The sequence below is a fragment of the Macaca thibetana genome, chromosome 5 (genome assembly GCF_024542745.1).
Source record: "Macaca thibetana thibetana isolate TM-01 chromosome 5, ASM2454274v1, whole genome shotgun sequence".
Classification (NCBI taxonomy): domain Eukaryota; kingdom Metazoa; phylum Chordata; class Mammalia; order Primates; family Cercopithecidae; genus Macaca; species Macaca thibetana.
This window is the reverse complement of record NC_065582.1, coordinates 20500364-20522877: the sequence shown is the minus strand read 5'-3', so window position 1 is coordinate 20522877 and position 22514 is coordinate 20500364. Positions and strand designations below refer to the sequence as shown.

General features: G+C 37.9%; 1 protein-coding gene across 9 annotated transcripts in view; it reads right to left on the bottom strand.

Annotated features, from left to right (window-relative positions):
* Positions 1–22514, bottom strand: part of NEK1 (NIMA related kinase 1) — a 221442-nt gene that overhangs the window by 71962 nt on the left and 126966 nt on the right. For all 9 annotated transcript variants that reach the window (XM_050791717.1, XM_050791721.1, XM_050791723.1 and 6 more), the window contains one exon: positions 20512–20664. In XM_050791717.1, the coding sequence (XP_050647674.1) occupies positions 20512–20664 (153 nt within the window). The remainder of the gene's footprint in view (positions 1–20511; positions 20665–22514) is intronic.

The following is a 22514-nucleotide window of genomic DNA, read 5'->3' as shown; positions in this document are numbered from 1 at the left end:
ACATAGAAAATTTCTCTAATGAAATAATAGCTGGAAATTTCCCAAGTCTTGTAAGAGATATAGACATTCAGATACAGGAAACTTAAAGACACAAAAAGATTCAACCCAAAAAGATCTTTTCCAAGGCACATTACAATCAGACAGTTAAAAGTCAAAGAGAATTCTAAAAACAGAAAGAAGAGAGCATCAAGTCACATATAAGGGCACCCCAACAGACTAACAATGACTTTCTCAGCAGAAAACTTATAAGCTAGGAGAAAATGGGATGATATATTCAAAGTGCTGAGAAAACAAAACCAAAACCAAAAACAAACCAACAACAAACTGTCAGCCAAGAATACTATACCCACCAAAACTATCCTTCAAAAATGAAGGAGAAATAAAGTCTTTCCCAAAGAAGCAAAAACTGGGAGAATTCAACAGTAGATTGACCCTATAAGAAATGCTTAAGAGAGAGCTACATGTGGAAATAAAAGGTCAATATCTACCACCATGCAAGCACAGTAAAGTATAAAACCTGACAGAGCACATTCACAGACAAGAGAGAGAAAGGAGTCAAATGTTATAGAAAATAACCAAACTACAATGAAACGATAAAAGAGAAGGAAAAGAACAACAAAACATCCAAAAACCCATTAACAAAATGACCAGAGTTAAGTCCTCACCTATCAATAATAAACTCTAATATAAATGAAATAAATTAATCATTCAGAAAATACAAGTTGGCTGAATGGATTAAAAAAAAAATAACCAAACTATATGCTGCCTACAATAAACTCGTTACACATATAGACTGAAAGTGAAGACACAGAAAAAGATATTCCATGCAAATGGAAACAAAAAAAGAGTGGTAGAAGGCATACACTTATACCAGATAAGACATATTTTAACCCAAAAGCTGTAAAAAAAAAAAAAAAAAAAAAAAAGACAAAGAAGGTCATTATATAATGATGAAGGGAAAAATTCAACAAGCAGACCTAACAATTATAAACAGATGTGCACTCAACAGCAGAACCCCTAGATATATAAAGCAACTAAAGGGAGAGATAGACTCCAATATAACAAGAGTTGTGGACTTCAACACCCCACTGACAGCACTGGACAGATAATCTAGACAGAAAATTAACAAAGAAACATTTGATTTAAACTGCACTTTAGACCAAATGGACGTAACAGACACCTACAGAACATATCCAACAGCAGCAGAATATACATTCTTCTCATCAGCACATGGAACATTCTCCAGGACAGGCCATATGGTAGGCTACAAAACAAATCTCAACAAATTAAAAAGTAACTACTTCATATCAAGTACCTTCTCAGACCACAATTGAAGAAAACTAGAAATCAATCATGAGAGGAACTTCGGAAACTGTACATACACATGGAATTTAAACAACATGCTCCGGAGCAAACACTGAGTCAACGAAGAAATGAAGAAGGAAATAAATGGATTTCATGAAACAAATGGGGATAGAAACACAACAAACCAAAATCTGTGGGAAACAGCAAAAACAGTGCTAAGAGTTTATAGCAATAAACACCCACATCACAAAACGGCCAGAAGCTCCTGGCTGTAATTTCAATATTTTGGGAGGCTGAGGTGGGAGGATCCTTGAGGCCAGGAGTTAGAGATCAGCCTGGGCAAAAAAGTGAGACCCTGTCACTACTGAAACAAAAACAAAAACAAAAACAAAAAATAGCTGGTCCCGGTGGCTGTCTGTAGTCCTAGTTCCTCGGGAGGCTAAGGTGAGAGGATTGCTGAAGCCTAGCAGTTTAAGGTTATAGTAAGCTGTAACTGCACTACTGTACTCCAGCATGGGTGACAGAGTGAGACCCTGTTTATAAAAAAAGAGAGACAGGTTTCAAATAAATAATGTAATGATATTTCAAGGAACTAGAAAAGCAAAAAAAGGTCAAATCCAAAATTAGTAAAAGCTGCCATAAGGAAGTATCTATCATGTCCTTTGCAGCAACATGGATGGAGTTGGAGGCCATTATCCTAAGTGAATTAACTTAGAAACAGAAAATCAAGTATCACATGTTTTCACTTATAAGTGGAACCTAAATAATTGGTACACATGGACACAAACGTGAAAATAATAAGATAATGAGGACTCCAAAAGGAAGGAAGAAGGGAATGGGGACAAGGCAAAAAAACCCATCAGGTACTATCATCACTATTTGGATGATGGGTTCACTAGAAGCCCAAGCCTCAGCATTATGTGATATACCCAGGTAACAAACATGCACATGCACCCACTAAATCTAAAACAACAACAAGAACTATACATACACACACACACACACACACGCACAAAATGGACCATTATTAAGCCATAAAAAGAATGAAATCATGTTTTTTGCAGTAAGATGGGTAGAACTGGAGGTCATTATCCATATAGAGAAATACATATTGCATGTTTCTCACTCATATGTGGGAATTAAAAAAGTTGATCTCATGGAAGTAGAGAGTAGAATGGTGCTTATCAGAAGCTGGAAACTGTGGTTGGTTAATGCATACAAAATACAGTTAAATAGAATAAAATTCTAGTGTTTAACATAGTACAGTAGGATGACTACAGTTAAAAATAATGAAAAAAAAAGCAAAACTAGTAGAAGAAATAATCAAGCAGAACAAAATGAAATAGACATTAAAAAAACAACAAAAGAAAAGTAGGCATTTTGAAAAGATAAACAAAATTGAAAAACCACTAACTAGACTAAGAGAAAAAGAGTGAAGACCCAAATAAAGAAAATAAAAAACAAAGAGCCATTACAACAAATACTACAGAAATGCAAAGTACCATGTGAAACTATTATGAACAACTATATGTTAACAAACTGGAAAACCTAGAGGTATTGGATAAATTCCTGCACACAGACAACCTCCCAAAATGACTACAATAAATATCGAATTCTTTAATGCCCAGACACCGATGAACATCCATAACATCAAGTCCACCCAGGAAAACATGACCTCACCAAATAACTAAATAAGCTATCAGGGACCAATCCTGGAAAGACAGAGATATATGACCTTTCAGACAGAAAATTCAAAATAGCTGTTTTGAGGAAACTCAATGAAATTCAAAATAACAGAGAAAAAATTCAGAATCTTACCAGATAAATTTAACAAAAAGACTGAAATAATTAAAAAGAATCAAGCAGAAATTCTGGAGCTGAGAAATGCAATTGGCATACTGATGAATGCGAAAGAGTCCTTTAATAGCAGAACATATCAAAAGAATAAAGAATTAGTGAGCTTGAAGACAGGCTGCTTGAAAATACATAGTCAGAGGAGACAAAAAACAATTAAAAGTACATAGTCAGAGGAGACAAAAAACAAAGGAAAAAGAATAAGGAATACCTACAAGATCTAAAAAGTAGACTCAAAAGGGCAAATCTAAGAGTGATTTGTTGTAATGAGGAAGTAGAGAGAAAGACCGGGGTACAAAGTTTATTGAAAGGGATGTCAGAGAACTTCCTGAACCTAGAAAAAGATATCAATATTCAACTACAAGAAGGTTATAGAACACCAAGCATATGTAATCCAAGGAAGACTACCTCAAGACATTTACTAATCAAACTCCAAAAGGTCAAAGATAAAGAAAGGAAAGCAGTAGCTGACTTTTGTGTCTGACAGCAGACTTTTCAGCAAAAACCTTACTGGCCAGGAGAGAGTGACAGGACATATTTAATGTACTGAAAGAAAAAAACTTTTATCCTAACATAGTATAATCCAGAGAAAGTATCCTTCAAACATGCTGAAGAAATAAAGACTTTACCAGACAAACAAAAGCTGAGGGATTTCATCAACACAAGACCTGCCCCATAATAAATGCTAAAAGAAGTTTTTTAATATGAAAGAATAGGATGATAATGAGTAATAAGAAATCATCTGAAGGTGTAAAATTTACTAACAACAGTAAGTATACAGAAAAACACAGAATATTAGAACACTGTAATTGTGGTATGTAAGCTACTCATATCTTGAGTAGAAAGACTAAAAGATGAACTGATTGAAAATAAAAATTATTCACACCTGTAATCCTAGCACTCTGAGAGGCGGAGGTGGGTGGATCACTTGAGGTGAGGAGTTTGAGAACAGCCTGGCCAACATGCTAAAAATACAAAAAAATTAGCCAGGTGTGGTGGCATGCACTTGTAATCCAGGCTACTTGGGAGGCTGAGGCAGGAGAATCACTTGAACCCGAGTGGTGGAGGTTGCAGTAAGCTGAGATCATGCCACTGCACTCCACCTCGGGCAACGGAGCGAGACTCTGCCTCAAAAAATAAAATGAAATAAAATAAATAAACATTATGTGGGGTGTGGTGCTTATGCCTGTAATCCTAGAACTTTGGAAGGCTGAGGTGGGAGGATTGCTGGAACCCAGGAGTTTGAAATCAGCCTGGGCAACATGCAACATGAAACCAGCCTGGGCAACAGGCAAAAACCTTTCTCTACAAAAAAATACAAAAAAATTAGCCAGGTATGGTGGCACAGGCCTGTAGTCCCAGCTACTTGGGAGGCTGATGTGAGATCACCTGAGCCCAGGAGGTGGAAGTTGCAGTAAGCTGAGATTGTGCCCCTGCCCTCCAGCCTGGGTGACAGAGTGAGTCCCTGTCTCAAGAAAAAAAAAAAAAAAAATTATAACTTTTTGAGAGACAATACAGTAAGATATAAATAGAAACAAAAAGTTCAAAAGTGGGGGACAAAGTTAGAGTTTTTACTAGTTTTTTCTTTGCCTGTTTGGTATCTGTTTTTGCAATCACTGTTGTCGTCAGTTTAAAATAATGGGTTATAAGATAGTATTTCTACCTCATAGTACCATCGAAAATAAAAAATCATACAACAGGTAGACAAAAAAATAAAAAGCAAGAAATTAAAACATACCACTAAAGAAAATCACCTTCACTAAAATGAAGATATGAAGGAAGGAAGGAAGAGAAGTCCACAAAACGACCAGAAAACAAACAAAATGGCAGAACCAAGTCTTCACTTGTAATAATCCCATTGAACGTAAATGGAATAAACTCTCTAATCAAAAGACATAGAGTGGCTGAATAGATTAAAAAAGAAGACTCGACAGGGGTTTCAAGATGGCGGAATAGGAACAGCTCCAGTCTGCAGCCTCCAGCGTGATCCATGCAGAAGACGGGTGATTTCTGCGTTTCCAATTGAGGTACCTGGTTCATCTCAATTGGACAGGTTAGACAGTGGGTGCAGCCCATGGAGGGCGAGCTGAAGCAGGGTGGGGTGTCACCTTACCTGGGAAGCGCCAGGGGTCAGGGGATTTCCCTTTCCTAGCCAAGGGAAACTGTGACAGACTACCTGGGAAAATGGGACACTCCCCACCCAAATACTGCGCTTTTCCCAAGGTCTAAGCAACCGGCAGACTAGGTGATTCTCTCCTGTGCCTGGCTCGGTGGGTCCCACACCCACGGAGCCTTGCTCACTGCTAGTCCAGCAGTCTGAGATCGATCTGCGAGGCAGCAGCATGGCTGGCGGAGGGGCATCCGCCATTGCTGAGGTTTGAGTAGGTAAACAAAGCAGCCGGGAAGCTTGAACTGGGTGGGGCCCACTGCAGCTCAACAAGGCCTACTGCCTCAGTAGTCTCCACCTCTGTGGGCAGGGCATAGCTGAACAAAAGGCAGCTGACAACTTCTGCTGACTTAAACGACCCTGTCTGACAGCTCTGAAGAGAGCAGTGGTTCTCCCAGCATGGTGTTTGAGCTCTGAGAACAGACAGACTGCCTCCTCAACTGGGTCCCTGATGCCCATGTAGCCTAACTGGGAGATACCTCCCAGTAGGGGCCGACTGACACCTCATATAGGTGGCTGCCACTCTGGGACAAAGCTTCCAGAGGAAGGATCAGGCAGCAGTATTTGCTGTTCTGCCATATTTGCTGTTCTGCAGCCTCCACTGGTGATACCCAGGCAAACAGGGTCTGGAGTGGAACTCCAGCAAACTCCAATAGACCTGCAGCTGAGGGACCTGACTGTTAGAAGCAAAACTAACAAACAGAAAGGAACAGCATCAACATCAACACAAAGGTCATCTACACCAAAACCCCATCTGGAGGTCACCAACATCAAAGACTAAAGGTAGATAAAACCACCAAGATGGGGAGAAACCAAAGAAGAAAAGCTGAAAATTCTAAAAATCAGAGCACCTCTTCTCCTCCAAAGGAACACAGCTACTTGCCAGCAACAGAACAAAGCTGGACGGAGAATGACTTTGACGAGTTGACAGAAGTAGGCTTCAGAAGTCGGTAATAACTAACTTCTCTGAGCTAAAGGAGGATGTCTGAACCCATCACAAGGAAGCTAAAAACCTTGAAAAAAGATTAGACGAATGGCTAACTAGAATAAACAGTGTAGAGAAGACCTTAAATGACCTGATGGAACTGAAAACCATGGCATGAGAACTTCGTGACACATGCACAAGCTTCAATAGCTGATTCGATCAAATGGAAGAAAGGGTATCAGTGATTGAAGATCAAATTAATGAAATAAAGTGATAAGAGAAGTTTAGAGAAAAAAGAGTAAAAAGAAACTAACAAAGCCTCCAAGAAATATGGGACTATGTGAAAAGACCAAACCTAGGTTTGACTGGTGTACCTGAAAGTGATGGAGAGAATGGAACCAAGTTGGAAAACACTCTCCAGGCTATTATCCAGGAGAACTTCCCCAACCTAGCAAGGCAGGCCAACATTCAAATTCAGGAAAAACAGAGAACAAAAACAAAGATACTCCTCTAGAAGAGCAACCCCAAGACACATAATTGTCAGATTCACCAAAGTTGAAATGAAGGAAAAAATGTTAAGGGCAGCCAGAGAGAAAGGTCGGGTTACCCACAAAGGGAAGCCCATCAGACTAACAGTGGATCTCTCGGCAGAAACCCTACATGCCAGAAGAGAGTGGGGGGCCAATATTCAACATTCTTAAAGAAAATAATTTTCAACCCAGAATTTCATATCCAGCCAAATTAAGTTTCATGAGTGAAGAAGAAATAAAATCCTTTACAGGTGAGAAAATGCTGAAGGATTACAAGAGTTCCTGAAGGAAGCACTAAACATGGAAAGGAATAACTGGTACCAGCCACTGCAAAAACAGGCCAAATTGTAAAGACCATTGATGCTATGAAGAAACTGCATCAATTAATGGGCAAAATAAACAGCAAATATCATAATGATAGGATCAAATTCACACATAACAATATTAACCTTAAATATAAATGGGCTAAATGCCCCAATTAAAAGACACAGACTGGCAAATTGGATAAAGAGTCAAGACCCATCAGTGTGCAGTATTTGGGAGACCCATCTCATGTACAGACACACATAGGCTCAAAATAAAGGGATGGAGGAAGATCTATGAAGCAAATGGAAAGCAAAACAAAAACAAAAACAAAAACAAAACAAAACAAAACAAAAAAGCAGGGGTTGCAATCCTAGTCTCTGAAAAAATAGACTTTAAACCAACAAAAATCAAAAGAGACAACGAAGGCCATTCATTACATAATGGTAAAGGGATCAATGCAACAAGAAGAGCCAACTATCCTAAATATATATGCATCCAATACAGGAGCACCCAGATTCTTAAAGCAAGTCCTTAGAGACTCAGACTCCCAAACAATAATAATGGGAGACTTTAACACCCAACTGTCAATATTAGACAGATCAATAAGACAGAAGGTTAACAAGGATATCCAGGATGTGAACTCAGCTCTGCAGCAAGCAGACCTAACAGATGACTTCAGAACTCTCCACCCCAAATCAACAGAATATACATTCTTCTCAGGACCACATGGCCATTATTCTAAAATTGACCACATAATTGGAAGTAAAGCACTCCACAGCAAATGTAAAAGAACAGAAATCACAATAAACTCTCTCTCAGACCACAGTGCAATCAAATTAGAACGCAGGATTAAGAAACTCACTCAAAGCTGCACAACTACATGGAAACTGAACAACTTGCTCCTGAATGACTACTGGGTAAATAACGAAATGAAGGCAGAAATAAAGATGTTCTTTGAAACCAATGAGAACAAAGACACAACATACCAGAATCCCTGGGACACATTTAAAGCAATGTGTAGAAGGGAAATTTATAGCACTCAATGCACACAAGAGAAAGCAGGAAAGATCTAACATCGACACCCTAACATCACAATTAAAAGAACTACAGAACCGAGAGCAAACAAATTCAAAAGCTAGCAGAAGGCAAGAAATAACTAAGATCAGAGCAGAACTGAAGGAGATAGACACAAAAACCCTAAAAAAAAATTACTGAATCCAGGAGCTGTTTTTTAAAAAGATCAACAAAATTGATAGACTACTAGCAAGACTAATAAAGAAGAAAAGAGAGAAGAATCAAATAGATGCAACAAAAAAATGATAAAGGGGATATCACCACCGACCCCACAGAAATACAAACTACCATCAAAGAATACTATAAACACCTCTACGCAAACAAACTAGAAAATACAGAAGAAATGGATAAATTCCTGGACACATACTTACATTATTACTACCTGGAGACTTTAACACTATACTCTCCCAAGACTAAACCAGGAAGAAGTTGAATCTCTGAATAGACCAATAAAAGGCTCTGAAATTGAGGCAATAGTTAATAGCCTACCAACCAAAAAAAGTCCAGGGCCAGATGGATTCACAGCCGAATTCTACCAGAGGTACAAAGATTCTTCTGAAACTATTCCACTCAATAGAAAAAGAGGGAATCCTCCCTAACTCATTTTATGAGGCCAACATCGTCCTGATACCAAAGCCTGGCAGAGACACAACCAGATAATTTTAGACCAATATCCCTGATGAACATCGATGCAAAAATCCTCAATAAAATACTGGCAAACCAAATCCAGCAGCACATCCAAAAGCTTATCCACCATGATCAAGTGGGCTTCATCCCTGGGAGGCAAGGCTGGTTCAACACACATAAATCAATAAACGTAAGCCATCACATAAACAGAACCAACGACAAAAGCCACATAATTATCTCAATAGATGCAGAAAAGGCCTTCGACAAAATGCAACAGCCCTTCATGCTAAAAACTCTCAATAAACTAGGTATTGATGGAACATATCTCAAAATAATAAGAGCTATTTATGACAAACCCACAGCCAGTATCATACTGAATGGGCAAAAACTGGAAGCATTCCCTTTGAAAACCTGCACAAGACAAGGATGCCCTCTCTCACCACTCCTATTTAACATAGTGTTGGAAGTTCTGGCCAGGGCAATCAGGCAAGAGAAAGAAATAAAGAGTATTCAATTAGGAAATGAGGAAGTCAAATTGTCCCTGTTTGCAGATGACATGATTGTATATATAGAAAACCCCATCGTCTCGGCCCAAAATCTCCTTAAGCTGATAAGCAACTTCAGCAAAGTCTCAGGATACAAAATCCATGCGCAAAAACCACAAGCATTCCTATACACCATTAATAGACATACAGAGAGCCAAACCATGAATGAACTCCCATTCACAATTGCTGCAAAAGAGTACCTAGGAATCCAGCTTACAAGGGATGTGAAGGACCTCGTCAAGGAGAACTACAAACCACTGCTCAATGAAATAAAAGAGGACACAAATAAATGGAAGAATATTCCATGCTCATGGATGGGAAGAATCAATATCGTGAAAATGGACATGCTGCCCAAAGTAATTAATAGATTCAATGACTGTCTTCACAGAATTGGAAAAAACTACTTTAAAGTTCATATGGAACCAAAAAAGAGCCTGCATTGCCAAGACAATCCTAAGCCAAAAGAACAAAAGCTGGAGGCATCACGCTACCTGACTTCAAACTATACTACAAGGTTGGGAACAAGCCCCCCAAAATCTGGCCATAAACTGGCCCCAAAACTGGCCATAAACAAAATCTCTGCAGCACTGTGACATGTTCATAATGGCCATAACACACACGCTGGAAGGCTGTGGGTTTACCTGAACGAGAGCAAGGAACACCTGGCCCACCCAGGGCGGAAAACCGCTTAAAGGCATTCTTAAGCCACAAACAATAGCATGAGTGATCTGTGCCTTAAGGACATGTTCCTGCTGCAGTTAACTAGCCCCACCTATTTCCTTAATTCAGCCCATACCTTCCTTTCTCATAAAGGATACTTTTGGTTAATTTAATATCTATAGAAACAATGCTAATGACTGGTTTGCTGTTAATAAATACGTGGGTAAATCTCTGTTTGGGGCTTTCAACTCTGAAGGCTGTGAGACCCCTGATTTCCCACTTCACACCTCTATATTTCTGTGTGTGTGTCTTTAATTCCTCTAGCACTGCTGGGTTAGGGTCTCCCCGACCGAGCTGGTCTCGGCACTACAAGGCTACAGTAACCGAAACAGCATGATACTGGTACCAAAACAGAGATATAGACCAATGGAACAGAACAGAGGCCTCAGAAATAACGCCACAAATCTACAACCATCTGATCTTTGACAAACCTGACAAAAACAAGAAATGGGGAAAGGATTCCCTATTTAATAAATGGTGCTGGGAAAACTGGCTAGCCATATGTAGAAAGCTAAAACTGGATCCCTGCCTTATACCTTATACAAAAATTAATTCAAGATGGATTAGACTTAAATGTTAGACCTAAAACCATAGAAACCTTAGAAGAAAATCTAGGCAATACCATTTAGGCCATAGGCATGGGCAAGGACTTCATGACTAAAACAGCAAAAGCAATGGCAACAAAAGGAAAATAGACAAATGGGATCTAATGAAACTAAAGAGCTTCTGCACAGCAAAAGAAACTGTCATCAGAGTGAACAGTTAACCTGCAGAATGGGAGAAAAGTTTTGCAATCTACCATCTGACAAAGGGCTAATATTCAGAATCTATAAAAAACTTAAACAAATTTACAAGAAAAAAACAATTCCATTAAAAGGTGGGCAAAGGATATGAACAGACACTTCTCAAAAGAAGACATTTATGCGGCCAACAAACATGAAAAAATGCTCATCATCACTGGTCATTAGGGAAATGCAAATCAAAACTACAATGAGATATCATCTCACGCCAGTTAGAATGGCGATCATTAAAAAGTCAGGAAACAACAGGTGCTGGAGAGGATGTGGAGAAATAGGAACACTTTTACACTGTTGGTAGAAGTGTAAATTGGTTCAACCATTGTGGAGGACAGTGTGGTGATTCCTCAAGGATCTAGAACTAGAATTATCATTTGACCCAGCAATCCCATTACTGCATATACCCAAAGGATTATAAATCATGCTACCTTAAAGACACATGCACATGTATGTTTATTGCAGCACTATTCACAATGGCAAAGACTTGGAACCAACCCAAATGCCATCAATGATAGACTGGATTAAGAAAATGTGGCACATATACACCATGGAATACTATGCAGCCATAAAAAAGGATGAGTTCATATCCTTTGCAGGGACATGGATGAAGCTGGAAACCACCATTCTCAGCAAGCTATCACAAGGACAGAAAACCAAACACTGTATGTTCTCACTCATAGGTGGGAATTGAACAATGAGATCACTTTGACACAGGGCAGGGAACATCACACACTAGGGCATGTCAGGGGCTTGGGGTCTGGAGGAGGGATAGCATTACAAGAAATACCTAATGTAAATGATGAGTTGATGGGTGCAGCAAACCAACATGGCACATGTATACCTATATATCAAACCTGCACGTTGTGCACATGTACCCTAGAACTTAAAGTATAATCAAAAAAAAAAAAAAAAAAAAAAAAAAAAAAGAAGACTCAATGAACAGTTGCCTTCAAGAAACAGACTTCACCTATAGAGACACACAAAGGCCAAAAATAAACAGATGAATAAAGATATTCTATGCCAACAGAAACCAAAAAAGAGCAGAAGTAGCTATGCTTACATGAGACAAGAACTATAAAAAGATACAAATAAGGTCAAGAGATCAATTCAGCAAGAGGATATAACAGTTATAAATATATATGCATCCAATACTGGAGTACCCATATATGTACAGGAAATATTATTAGAGCCAAAGTGAGAGATAGCCCCCAATATAATAATACCTGGAGACTTTAACACTATACTCTCAGCATTGAACAGATCATCCAGACAGAAAATCGACATAGAAACATCAAACTTAGCTGACTCTAGAAGCACTGCCTAGGGGTCATCACAGCTCTGCAAGGAGCAGCAAAAGAAAAATAAAAAAAAGAAAAGAAACATCAGACTTCATCTGTATTGTAGACCAAATGGACCTAATCGACATCTACAGAACATTTCATCCAACAGTTGCAGAATACGGCTTCTTCTCCTCAGTACATGAATCATTCTCAAGGATAGAACACACATTACGTCACAAAACCAGTTTTAAAACATTCAAAAAACCGGAAATTATACCAAGTTTCTTCTCTGACCACAATGGAATAAAACTAGACATCAATAACAAGAGGAATTTTTGGAAACTATACAAACAGATGGAAATTAAACAACATGCTTCTAAATAAACAGTGGGTCAATGAAGAAATTAAGAAAGAAATTGAAAAAATTTTGAAACAAATGATAATGGAAACACAATATACCAATACCTCTGGGATATAGCAAAAGCAGTACTAAGATGGAAGTTTATTGGTCGTTACATCAAAAAAGAGGAAAAACTTCAAGTAAACAATCTAATAATGCATCTTAAAGAACTATACAAGCAAGAGCAAAGTAAGCCCAAAAGTAGTAGAAGAAAATAAGTAATAAAGATGAGTGCAGAAATAAATAAAATAGAAACAAAGAATACAAAAGATCAATGAAATCAAAAGATGGCTTTTTGAAAAGATGAATGAAATCAACAAACCTTTATCCAGACTAAGAAAAAGAGAGAAGACCCAAGCAAACAAAATCAGAGATGAAAAAGAGGGAATTATAATACAACTGATACTACAGAAATTAAAAAGATCTTTAGAAGCTACCAAGAGCAGCTGTATTTCAATAGACTGGAAAACTTAGAAGAAACAGATAAATTTCTAGACACATACAACCGTTTGGAGGTTCCTCCAGAAACTAAAAATATAGCTACCATGTGATCCAGCAATCCCACTGCTGGGTATATGCCCAAAAGAAAGGAAATCAGTGTATCAAACAGATATCTGTAGTCCCATGTCTACTGCAGCACTATTCACAACAGCCAAGATTTAGAAGCAACCTAAATGTCCATCAACAGTTGAGTGGATAAAGAAAATGTGGGATATATACACAATGGAGTACTATTCAGCCACAAAAAAAGAATGAGATCCTGTCAGTTTCATGTATGGAACTGGAGGTCATTATATTAAGTGATATAAGCCAGGCACAGAAAGACAAATCTCACATGTTCTCACTTATTTGTGGGAGTTAACAATCAAAAAAACTGAACTCATGGTGATAAAAGAGAGCAGAACGGTAGTTACTAGAGGCTGGGAAGGGTGGTGATGGTGGGTGGTGGGGGATGGTTAATGAGTACAAAAATACAGTTAGACAGAATGTATATGATCCAGTATTTGATAGCACAACTAGGTGACTAGAGTTAAGTCAAGAATAACATATTGTGCATTTAAAAATAACTAAAATAATAGAACTGGACTGTTTGCAATACAAAGAAAGGATAAATGCTTTAGGTGCCCCATTTACCCTAATGTGATTACTGTGCATGTACGCAATAAATATATACACCTACTATGTACCCACAATAGTTAATAATAAAACATTAAGAAAAAGGAGGAATTGACAGAGAGGAAAGGCAAAGAAGACCCAAAATATACAATGTGGAAATTCCCAAAGACTGAAGAAAAAGAACAGAATACTGGACGCCGGGTATTGGTGGCACATGCCTATAATCCCAGCAGTTCGGAGGCTGAGGCAGGAGGATCACTTGAGGCCATGAGTTCAAGACCAGCCTGGGAAACATAGCAAGCCTCCATTGCTGTTAGAAAAAAGAAAGACAGGGAGAAAGGGAGAAAAGGAGAAAGAGAAAAAGGGCGGGGCAGGGGGAGAGAGAAGGAAGGAAGGAAGGAAAGAAGGAAGGAGAGAAAGAATGGGGGAGGGGAGAAGGAGGGGAGAAGGAGGGGAGAAGGAGGGGAGAGGGAGGGGAGACGGAGGGGAGAGGAGGGGAGAGGAGGGAAGAGGGAGGGGAGAGGAGGGAAGAGGAAGGGGAGAGGAGGGGGAGGAGGGGAGAGGGAAGGGAGGGGAGGGAGGGAGGGGAGGGGAGAGGGAGAGGGAGGGGAGGGGAGACGGAGGGGAGAGGGAGGGGAGAGGGAGGGGAGGGGAGGGAAGAATGCAGGCAATAATTCAAGAGTACTTTCCTAAAATTGAGAGGATAAAAAAAGACTCCTAAAACCCAGAAAGGAAAAAAAAGACTGGAAGCTACATATTAAAAAGATACACTATGATGAGGACTTACAAAACTGATGAAAAAATTAAAGAACAATAGAGATATTTCAAACTTGTGGACAGGAAGCTTCAATATCATTAAGATGTCAGTTTTTTTCCAACTTGATCTTTGGATTTAATATAATCCCAGCCAACCCAGCAAGCTCTTTTGTGGATACAAACATAATAACTCTAAAGTTTATATAGATATCCAAAAGACCCAGAATAGCCAATAAATAATTGAAGGAGAACAAAGTTGGGGGACTGACACTATGTGGCTTCAAGAAACACCATAAAGCTACAGTAATCAGGATATTGGGGCACTGGCAAAAGAACAGAAAAAAAGTTGAACGGAATAGATAGTTCAGAAATGGCCCTGTACAAATATAGTCAACTGATCTTTGGCAAAGGAGCAAAGATAATTCATCGAAGAAGGAATAGTTTTTACAATAAGTGGTGCTAAAAAAAACGCTGTACATCTACTTATGAAAAAAATGTATCTAGACACAGACCTTATAACTCTTCAAAAATATTTACTCCAAAATAAATCACACAACTAAATGTAAAATGCAAAACTAGGCCGGTTGCAGTGGCTCACACCAGTAATCCCAGCACGTTGGGAGGCCGAAGTGGACGGTTCACTTGACCTCAGAAGTTTGAGACCAGCCTAGGCAACATGGCGAAACCCCATCTCTACAAAAAACACAAAAATTAGCCAGGCACAATGGAAAAAAAGGATGCACACTGGTGGTCCTAGATACTTGGGGGTTTGAGGTGGGAGGATCACATGGGCAAGCCCTGTCACTACTAAAAATACAAAAATTAGCCAGGCATGGTGGTGCATACCTGTAGTCCTAGCTATTCAGGAGGTTAAGGTGGAAGGATCACCTGGGCCCAGGGAGGTTGAGGCTGCAGTGAGCCATGTTGCAACACTGCACTCCAGCCTGGGCAACAGAGTGAGACCCCAACTAAAAAAAAAAAAAAAAAAAAAAAAAAAAAGACAATGTCAAGAGAACATGAAGACAAGCCACAGACTAGGAGAAAAATATAGGCTGACTATCTCTAATCCAAAATGCTCCAAAATATGAACCTTTGGAACATTGTTATGATGCCCAAAGGAATGTTCATTGGAGCATTTCAGATTTTGGATTTTTGGATTAGAGATACTCAACTGCTATAATGCAAATAGTCCAAAATCTGATAAAAACCCAATCCAAAACAGTTCTGATCCCAAGCATTTCAGAGAAGAGATACTCAATCCATATTTGCAAAAGACATATTTGATAAAGGACCATTAACCAAAATATACAAAGAATTCTTAAACTCAACAATAAGAAAATAAAGTACCCAATTTAAGAATGGGTGAAAGATCTCAACAGGCATCTCACTAAGGTATACAGGTGGCAAAGCAGTATATAGTAGGAAGCATATGAAAAGAGGTTCAACATCATACGTCATTTGGAGATTGCAAATAACAACAACAAGATACCACTACACAGCAATTAAAATAACTAAAATCCAAAACACTGATAAAACCAAATGCTGGAGAGGACGTGGAGTAACAGGAACTCTCATTCATTCACTGCAAAATGGTACAGATACTTTAGGAGACTGGTGGTTTCTTACAAAACTAAATGTACTCTTACTAGACAATCCAGCAACTGTATTCCTCTGTATTCACCCAAATGAACTGAAAACTTATGTCCACACAAAAACCTGCTTATATATGTTTATATCATCTTTATTCATAATTGCTATCACTTGGAAGCAATCACGATGTCTTTCAGTACATCTTGAAAGTGAATAAATAAACTGTAGCATATCCATACAATGTAATATTATGCGCTAAAAAGTAATGAGTTATTGAGACACAAAAAGATTACAGAGGAACCTTAAGTGTACATTACTAAGTGAAACCATCCAATCTGAAAAGAGTACATACTGTATGAGTCCATTTAGATGACAGTCTGGAAAAGACAAAACTATGGAGATAGTAAAATAATCAGTGGTTGCCAGGGTTTGGAAGAAAGGGAGATATAATATAAGCAGAGGCCAGGTGCAGTGGCTCAAGCCTGTAATCTCACCACTTTGGGAGGCTGAGGTGGGCGGATCACGAGGTCAGGAGATTGAGACCATTCTGGCTAACATGGTGAAACCCCGTCTCTACTAAAAATATAAAAAAAAAAAATTAGCCGGGCATGGTGGCGGGCACCTGTAGTCCCAGTTACTTGGGAGGCTGAGGCAGGAGAATGGTGTGAACCCGGGAGGCGGAGCTTGCAGTGAGCAGAGATCACGCCACTGCACTCCAGCCTGGGTGACAGAGTGAGACTACGTCTCAAAAAAAAAATTATATATATATATAATTATATATTATATATAATTTTTATATATATTTTATATATATATATATATAAGCAGAGCACAGGGGATTCTTGGGGCAGCAAATTATTGTGTAATAATGGTGGTTACATAGCATTATACATTTGTCAAAACCCAGAAAAATTAAAGCACCAAGAGTAAATTTTTTTTTTTTTTTTTTTTTTTTTTTGAGACGGAGTCTTGCTCTGCCGCCCAGGCTGGAGTGCAGTGGCCGGATCTCAGCTCACTGCAAGCTCCGCCTCCCGGGTTTACGCCATTCTCCTGCCTCAGCCTCCCCAGTAGCTGGGACTACAGGCGCCCGCCACCTCGCCCGGCTAGTTTTTTGTATTTTTTAGTAGAGACGGGGTTTCACCATGTTAGCCAGGATGGTCTCGATCTCCCGACCTCGTGATCCGCCCGTCTCAGCCTCCCAAAGTGCTGGGATTACAGGCTTGAGCCACCGCGCCCGGCCAAGAGTAAATTTTAATATAAACTATACACTTTGGTGATAATGATGTGTCAATATTGGTCTATTGATTAAAACAAATGTACCTCTCTAGGGTGGGCTATTGATGGTGGGGGGGAGGCTGTGTGTGTACGGGGGAAGGGCATATACAGGAACTCTCTGTACTTTTCACTCAATTTTGCTATGTGTATTAGTCCGTTTTCATGCTGTTGATAAAGACATGCCTGAGGCTGGGAAATTTATAAAAGAAAGAGGTACAACTGAACTCACAGTTCCACGTGGCTAGGGAGGCCTCTCAATCATGGTGGAAGGCAAGGAGGAGCAAGTCACATCTTACATGGATGGTGGCAGGCAAAAAAAAAAAAAAGAGAGAGCTTGTGCACAGAACCTCTCAGTTTTAAAAAACCATCAGATCTCACTGAGATCCATTCACTATCATGAGAATAGCATGGGAAAGACCTGCCCCCCTAATTCAGGCATCTCCCACCAGGTACCTCTCACAACACATGGGAATCATGGGAGCTACAAGATGAGATTTGGATGGGGATAAAGAGCCAAACCATATCACTATGAATCCAAAACTCCTCTAAGAAAAGGTCTATTTAAAAAAAAAAAAAAAAAAAGACACACTATGTACTGTACTAGAAAAATAAACTCAATGCCAAACTATATTTTAAGAAAATGACTGGACTTTAAGTAAAAAGAAAGATACACTTTGAGCGTCCAAGCAAAAAGACCAAATCACTTATAAGGTAAAGAAAATAAAACTGCCATCAGACTTTCTGCAGCAATGTTTTATGCCAGAACATAATTAAATTATATATTAAAGACAGTCAAGGAAAAACAGTAAGCCAAGGATTTTATGTGTGGCCAAATCAACCCTCACAAATACAGTCATAAGACAAACTATTATGAAAATGGAAAATCTGTGAGTGTAGTGTTCACACAAGTTCTTCCTAAGGAATCTATTACAAAAAGAGTTTCAAGCAATCAGAATGACTAAAGAGACACTGACATAAGAATTGGAAGACTAAAATAAAGAACACCAAGGATCTTTTATGTTTCTCATTTAATACACAAAACAAGCCTTGATAGTAGTGTTTCCATTCTACACATGGAGGAAATGAATGCCACAGTCAGAGGAACTTATCCATGGTTGCTGAGCAAGTAATGAAGCCAGGATTGGAAACAAAGCCCATTCTCTTTCCACCACATTATCCCCACATACACGAGCTAAACCCTTGTCTCTGCATATACTAGAATAGCATATTGCCTGGAATTTCGTTCTCCCCATTATCTACTTAATGATTTATTTGAAAAAAAAAATCTTTGATACACCCAAAAATCACTTACTCCCTGTGGCTTTCCCTTATCCAAAAGGGCCATATATATTGTCATCAATAAAATCGTATGGTACTGAAAAGAAAAGCCACCTCATCTGTGGCCCCAAAATCGCTTATTGTCTTGTGGCTTTCCCTTATCCAAAAGGGCCATATGTATTATCATTAATAAAGGCATATAGTACTGATAAAGTAAAGCCACTTCAGCTGTGGCCCCAGAGCATTTCACATATAACATCTGTAACACAGATTTTGCCACATGTGCTTTCGATGATGGTAAAAACTGTCACTTCTTTGGCTTAAAATCCCAATACAGAGCATATTCTTCCCAGTAAATGTATTTGGGAGAAAAAGAAGAGGGCAGATAACAAGTCTGGGATATCTTTCTTGACTATACAAGATAAAGTTAATTACTTAAATATCTCTGCATTAATTCTGAACTTTGTGGGTACTTTTTATTCTTGTCCTTTTCACGCAATGTTATTATTTGTTTTCATTTTTGTCTGTCCTCTGAGAGCAAGAATGATCTTTTTTTTCCTTTATAGCTTACCATCTAACATAAAATAGTGAACACAACTAAGAAGTGTTCAAAATATGGTGATTGAATAAAGAGAAATCATAAAATAAGTTATTTCTCTGTTCCAATTCTGTGCAGATGGACTATGATGAATATGAAGAATAAAAGCCCAATTTTTATGTGGTTTAAGTATTACTGTATACCAAATTGCATATATTTAAGCAACAGAATTTTACATCAGAGGAATCAGAATCTAATATTTTAAAAGTAATAGTGTTAATGAGCATCAGCATATTATAGAACTTTTAGACTACAAAAAAATCTGAATTTTTTTCCTCATTTTTTTCCAGAGAGTTTTGCACTGCAGGGTAAAATTATTATAATTATTTTTAAAAATGTTAGAGCCTGAAGGCATTTTTGTCTTGAATAAAGCCTGGAACATTTTGAAAACAGGCTCAGAGTAAGTTACTAGTATTTTTAATTAGTATTTGGCATACAACTGCACAATTTCCTTATACGAGAGTGTGAACAAATTAATTACAAACATACACACTTTTTGCCTTTTTTGCAGATGACTGTATTTCTCAATTCAAATTGTTTTCTCCCTTTAATATTAAAGAAAATAACAGAATTATTAGCAGCCTACTTTTGCCACTTCAGTAACACATGTATAGGTTCATTTCACTGGCTAATTCTCAGCATCTGGCTAATTCCATTATTGAACATATCAACAGTGTCATCTCCTAGGTTATTTTTCCAACAGCTCTGGATTTGAGGTTCACTCGAAGCTTTTTAAGGGGAGACAGACAACAAGAGTGAGAGAGACAGAGAAGGAAAGAGGGCACAAAAGTGCAACACACATCCCTGCCTAGACACAACTTCTAAAAAGAGGAAAAGTACACTCCACTTCCTCAACATTTAAACAAGCTGTTTAATCTGAAAACACCTGTTTCATACATAGACACTCTTCTTGATGCATAGCTGTAATACCAAAGGCCACAAAACTGATGGATCAGGAATATTTCCTCCAGCCTCATGACAAGTCTCCTTCCCCAGTCCTATAATTAATAATGTCTGTCACACCTACTGAAATACCTTTTTGAATCCATATCAAAACAGATATACTTAATCTCAATGCATTTCTCCTATATCTGTTTTCATGTAAAACATCATTCTGACTTTTCCAACTCCACCCAAAAACACTTCCTCTTCCTTTTAGATCCCATCCAGGTCTATCAGGTCAAAACTCAAGACTACCATTTGGACAGTACCCCTAGAAAATACAATCATTCTCAATCTAATTAAAAAATCATTATAATGGAAAGATAATTAAAAATAATTCACTTAAAATGGAAACATCTTAAAACACATAATTAGATTTTTAATAATATTATTTCTAGTGTAGAAAAACTACTAGTTTCTCCTTACCACTTCTAATAGTTGTATTTTCTAATAGTTCTGTCTGAAGTTGTAGTTCAGCTTCTCCAAGTATCTTCAGAACAGAATCTGTCGGACTTTTCCCCCAGGCTCTTCTTGGAGATCCATTAGGATCTAATTTAATAACTTCTCCCACTGTATGTCCTATAAGAAAAAGATACAAAGAAACAATTTTCAGTAACAGTATAATAATACTGCATGGTGAGGCAGATTTTGGGTCTCTTATCCAATTGAGTGGTTCATGAGAAAAAAAGGTTATATCACAAAGACTTTCAGGGAAAGAATGATGAATAATGGCGAGAACAGAAGCAAATGAAACTAGCAATAAAAATATATCTATAATTGCCTTTTAGAATATGAATTAAATTCTAGTTTTGGGGAATATAAAAATAGAAAAAAAACATAAATTAATACAGGCTGAGTATCTCTTACCTGAAATGCTTTGGACCAGAAGTGTTTTAAATTCTGATTTTTTTTCAGACTTTGAAATATGTGCATATACATAATCTTGTTGATGGGACCAAAGTCTAAACATGAAATTCATTTGTTTGTTTTTTAAGAGATAGAGTCTCACTATGTTGCCTAGGCTAGTCTTGGACTCCTGGGCTCAAGTGATCCTCCCACCTTGGCTTCCCTAAGTGCTGGGATTATAGGTGTGAACCACCATACCTGGCCTCATTTATGTTTTACATCCATCTTATACACATAGACTAGAGGTAATTTTATATAATACTTTAAATAATTTTGTGAATAAAACAAAGTTTGTATACACAGAATCATCAGAAAGCAATAGTGTCACTGAATTGGTCACCCATGTGGGCCCTCTGTGGTTGCCTGGCATCACCATCATTCCTGACTGTGAGTTTATATGCTGCTAATAAGCAATCATTTTCTTACACTTGTTCATACAGAAATACTTCATAGCTAAAAAAATAGAGACATACATTTTGGTGAAAAACTGTGTTTAAGATAACTAAGCAGCACAGTATTATCACCAGAATACCTGTGAGCTGTTAAGAAACAGCAGGCTTTTAGTCTCCACCCATGAAACTGGATTTTGATTAAAAGGTTACTCTATACTGTCTTTCATTTTACTGGCAAAAAGAAATATCAGAAGCAGCTGAGGGATCAGAAAGGGATCTGAAGGAATGAGAAGGTATTCTATCATATTGCCTTTTTAAATGGCTGGAGGGTCTTTTTGTCCTTGGGGATGCTAAATAAACCATGTGTTGTGTACCTGCACTTTGATTTTGACACATCACATGGGGTCACATGTGGGGGTGTCACACTGGTACTCAAAAGTTTCAGATTTGGGGGCATTTTGGATTTCAGATTTTGGATTAGGAATGCTCCACCTTTATTATATTTCTATAAAATCTTTATGTGAAAAAATAGAAAAAACTAAGATAAGTGAATAACAATTGGGGGAATATAAAAATAGAAGAAACAGAAATCAGTATTTCATTTCTATACATTTAACAAAAAAAAGAAAACAAATCTTAAAACAAACACACATACGGTTTAAAAAATAGAGAAAAGTATTTCTAAGAAAATTTGTCCTGCTTTATTTATCATAAGTAGGCAAATAACTGCTACTTCCCTATTGACAATAATAATTTGGGGTAAACCATTTTAATAAAATGTATCAAAGCAAAATATAAAAATTACATACTGAAGTTCGAGTATTTAGAATATTTGGTAATAATATATGAAGTATATAGGTACCTAGTAGTAACATACAGAATATAATATTATATATTATGAGGCATAAGGTATATAGACATTCAATGGTAACCTAATACATTTTGATACAGTTAATGTACCAGTTCCATGAAAGTACATGCAAATCAGCAGATAATAATTAGTTTTGTACAGCCAAAATGATTACCAAGAGGAATTTCTTAAAGGATGGTGAAAATAGAGTAGAGAACTCAGATATAGACCCATAACTTACAATCACTGATGTTTGACAAATGTGCCAAAGCAATTGAAAA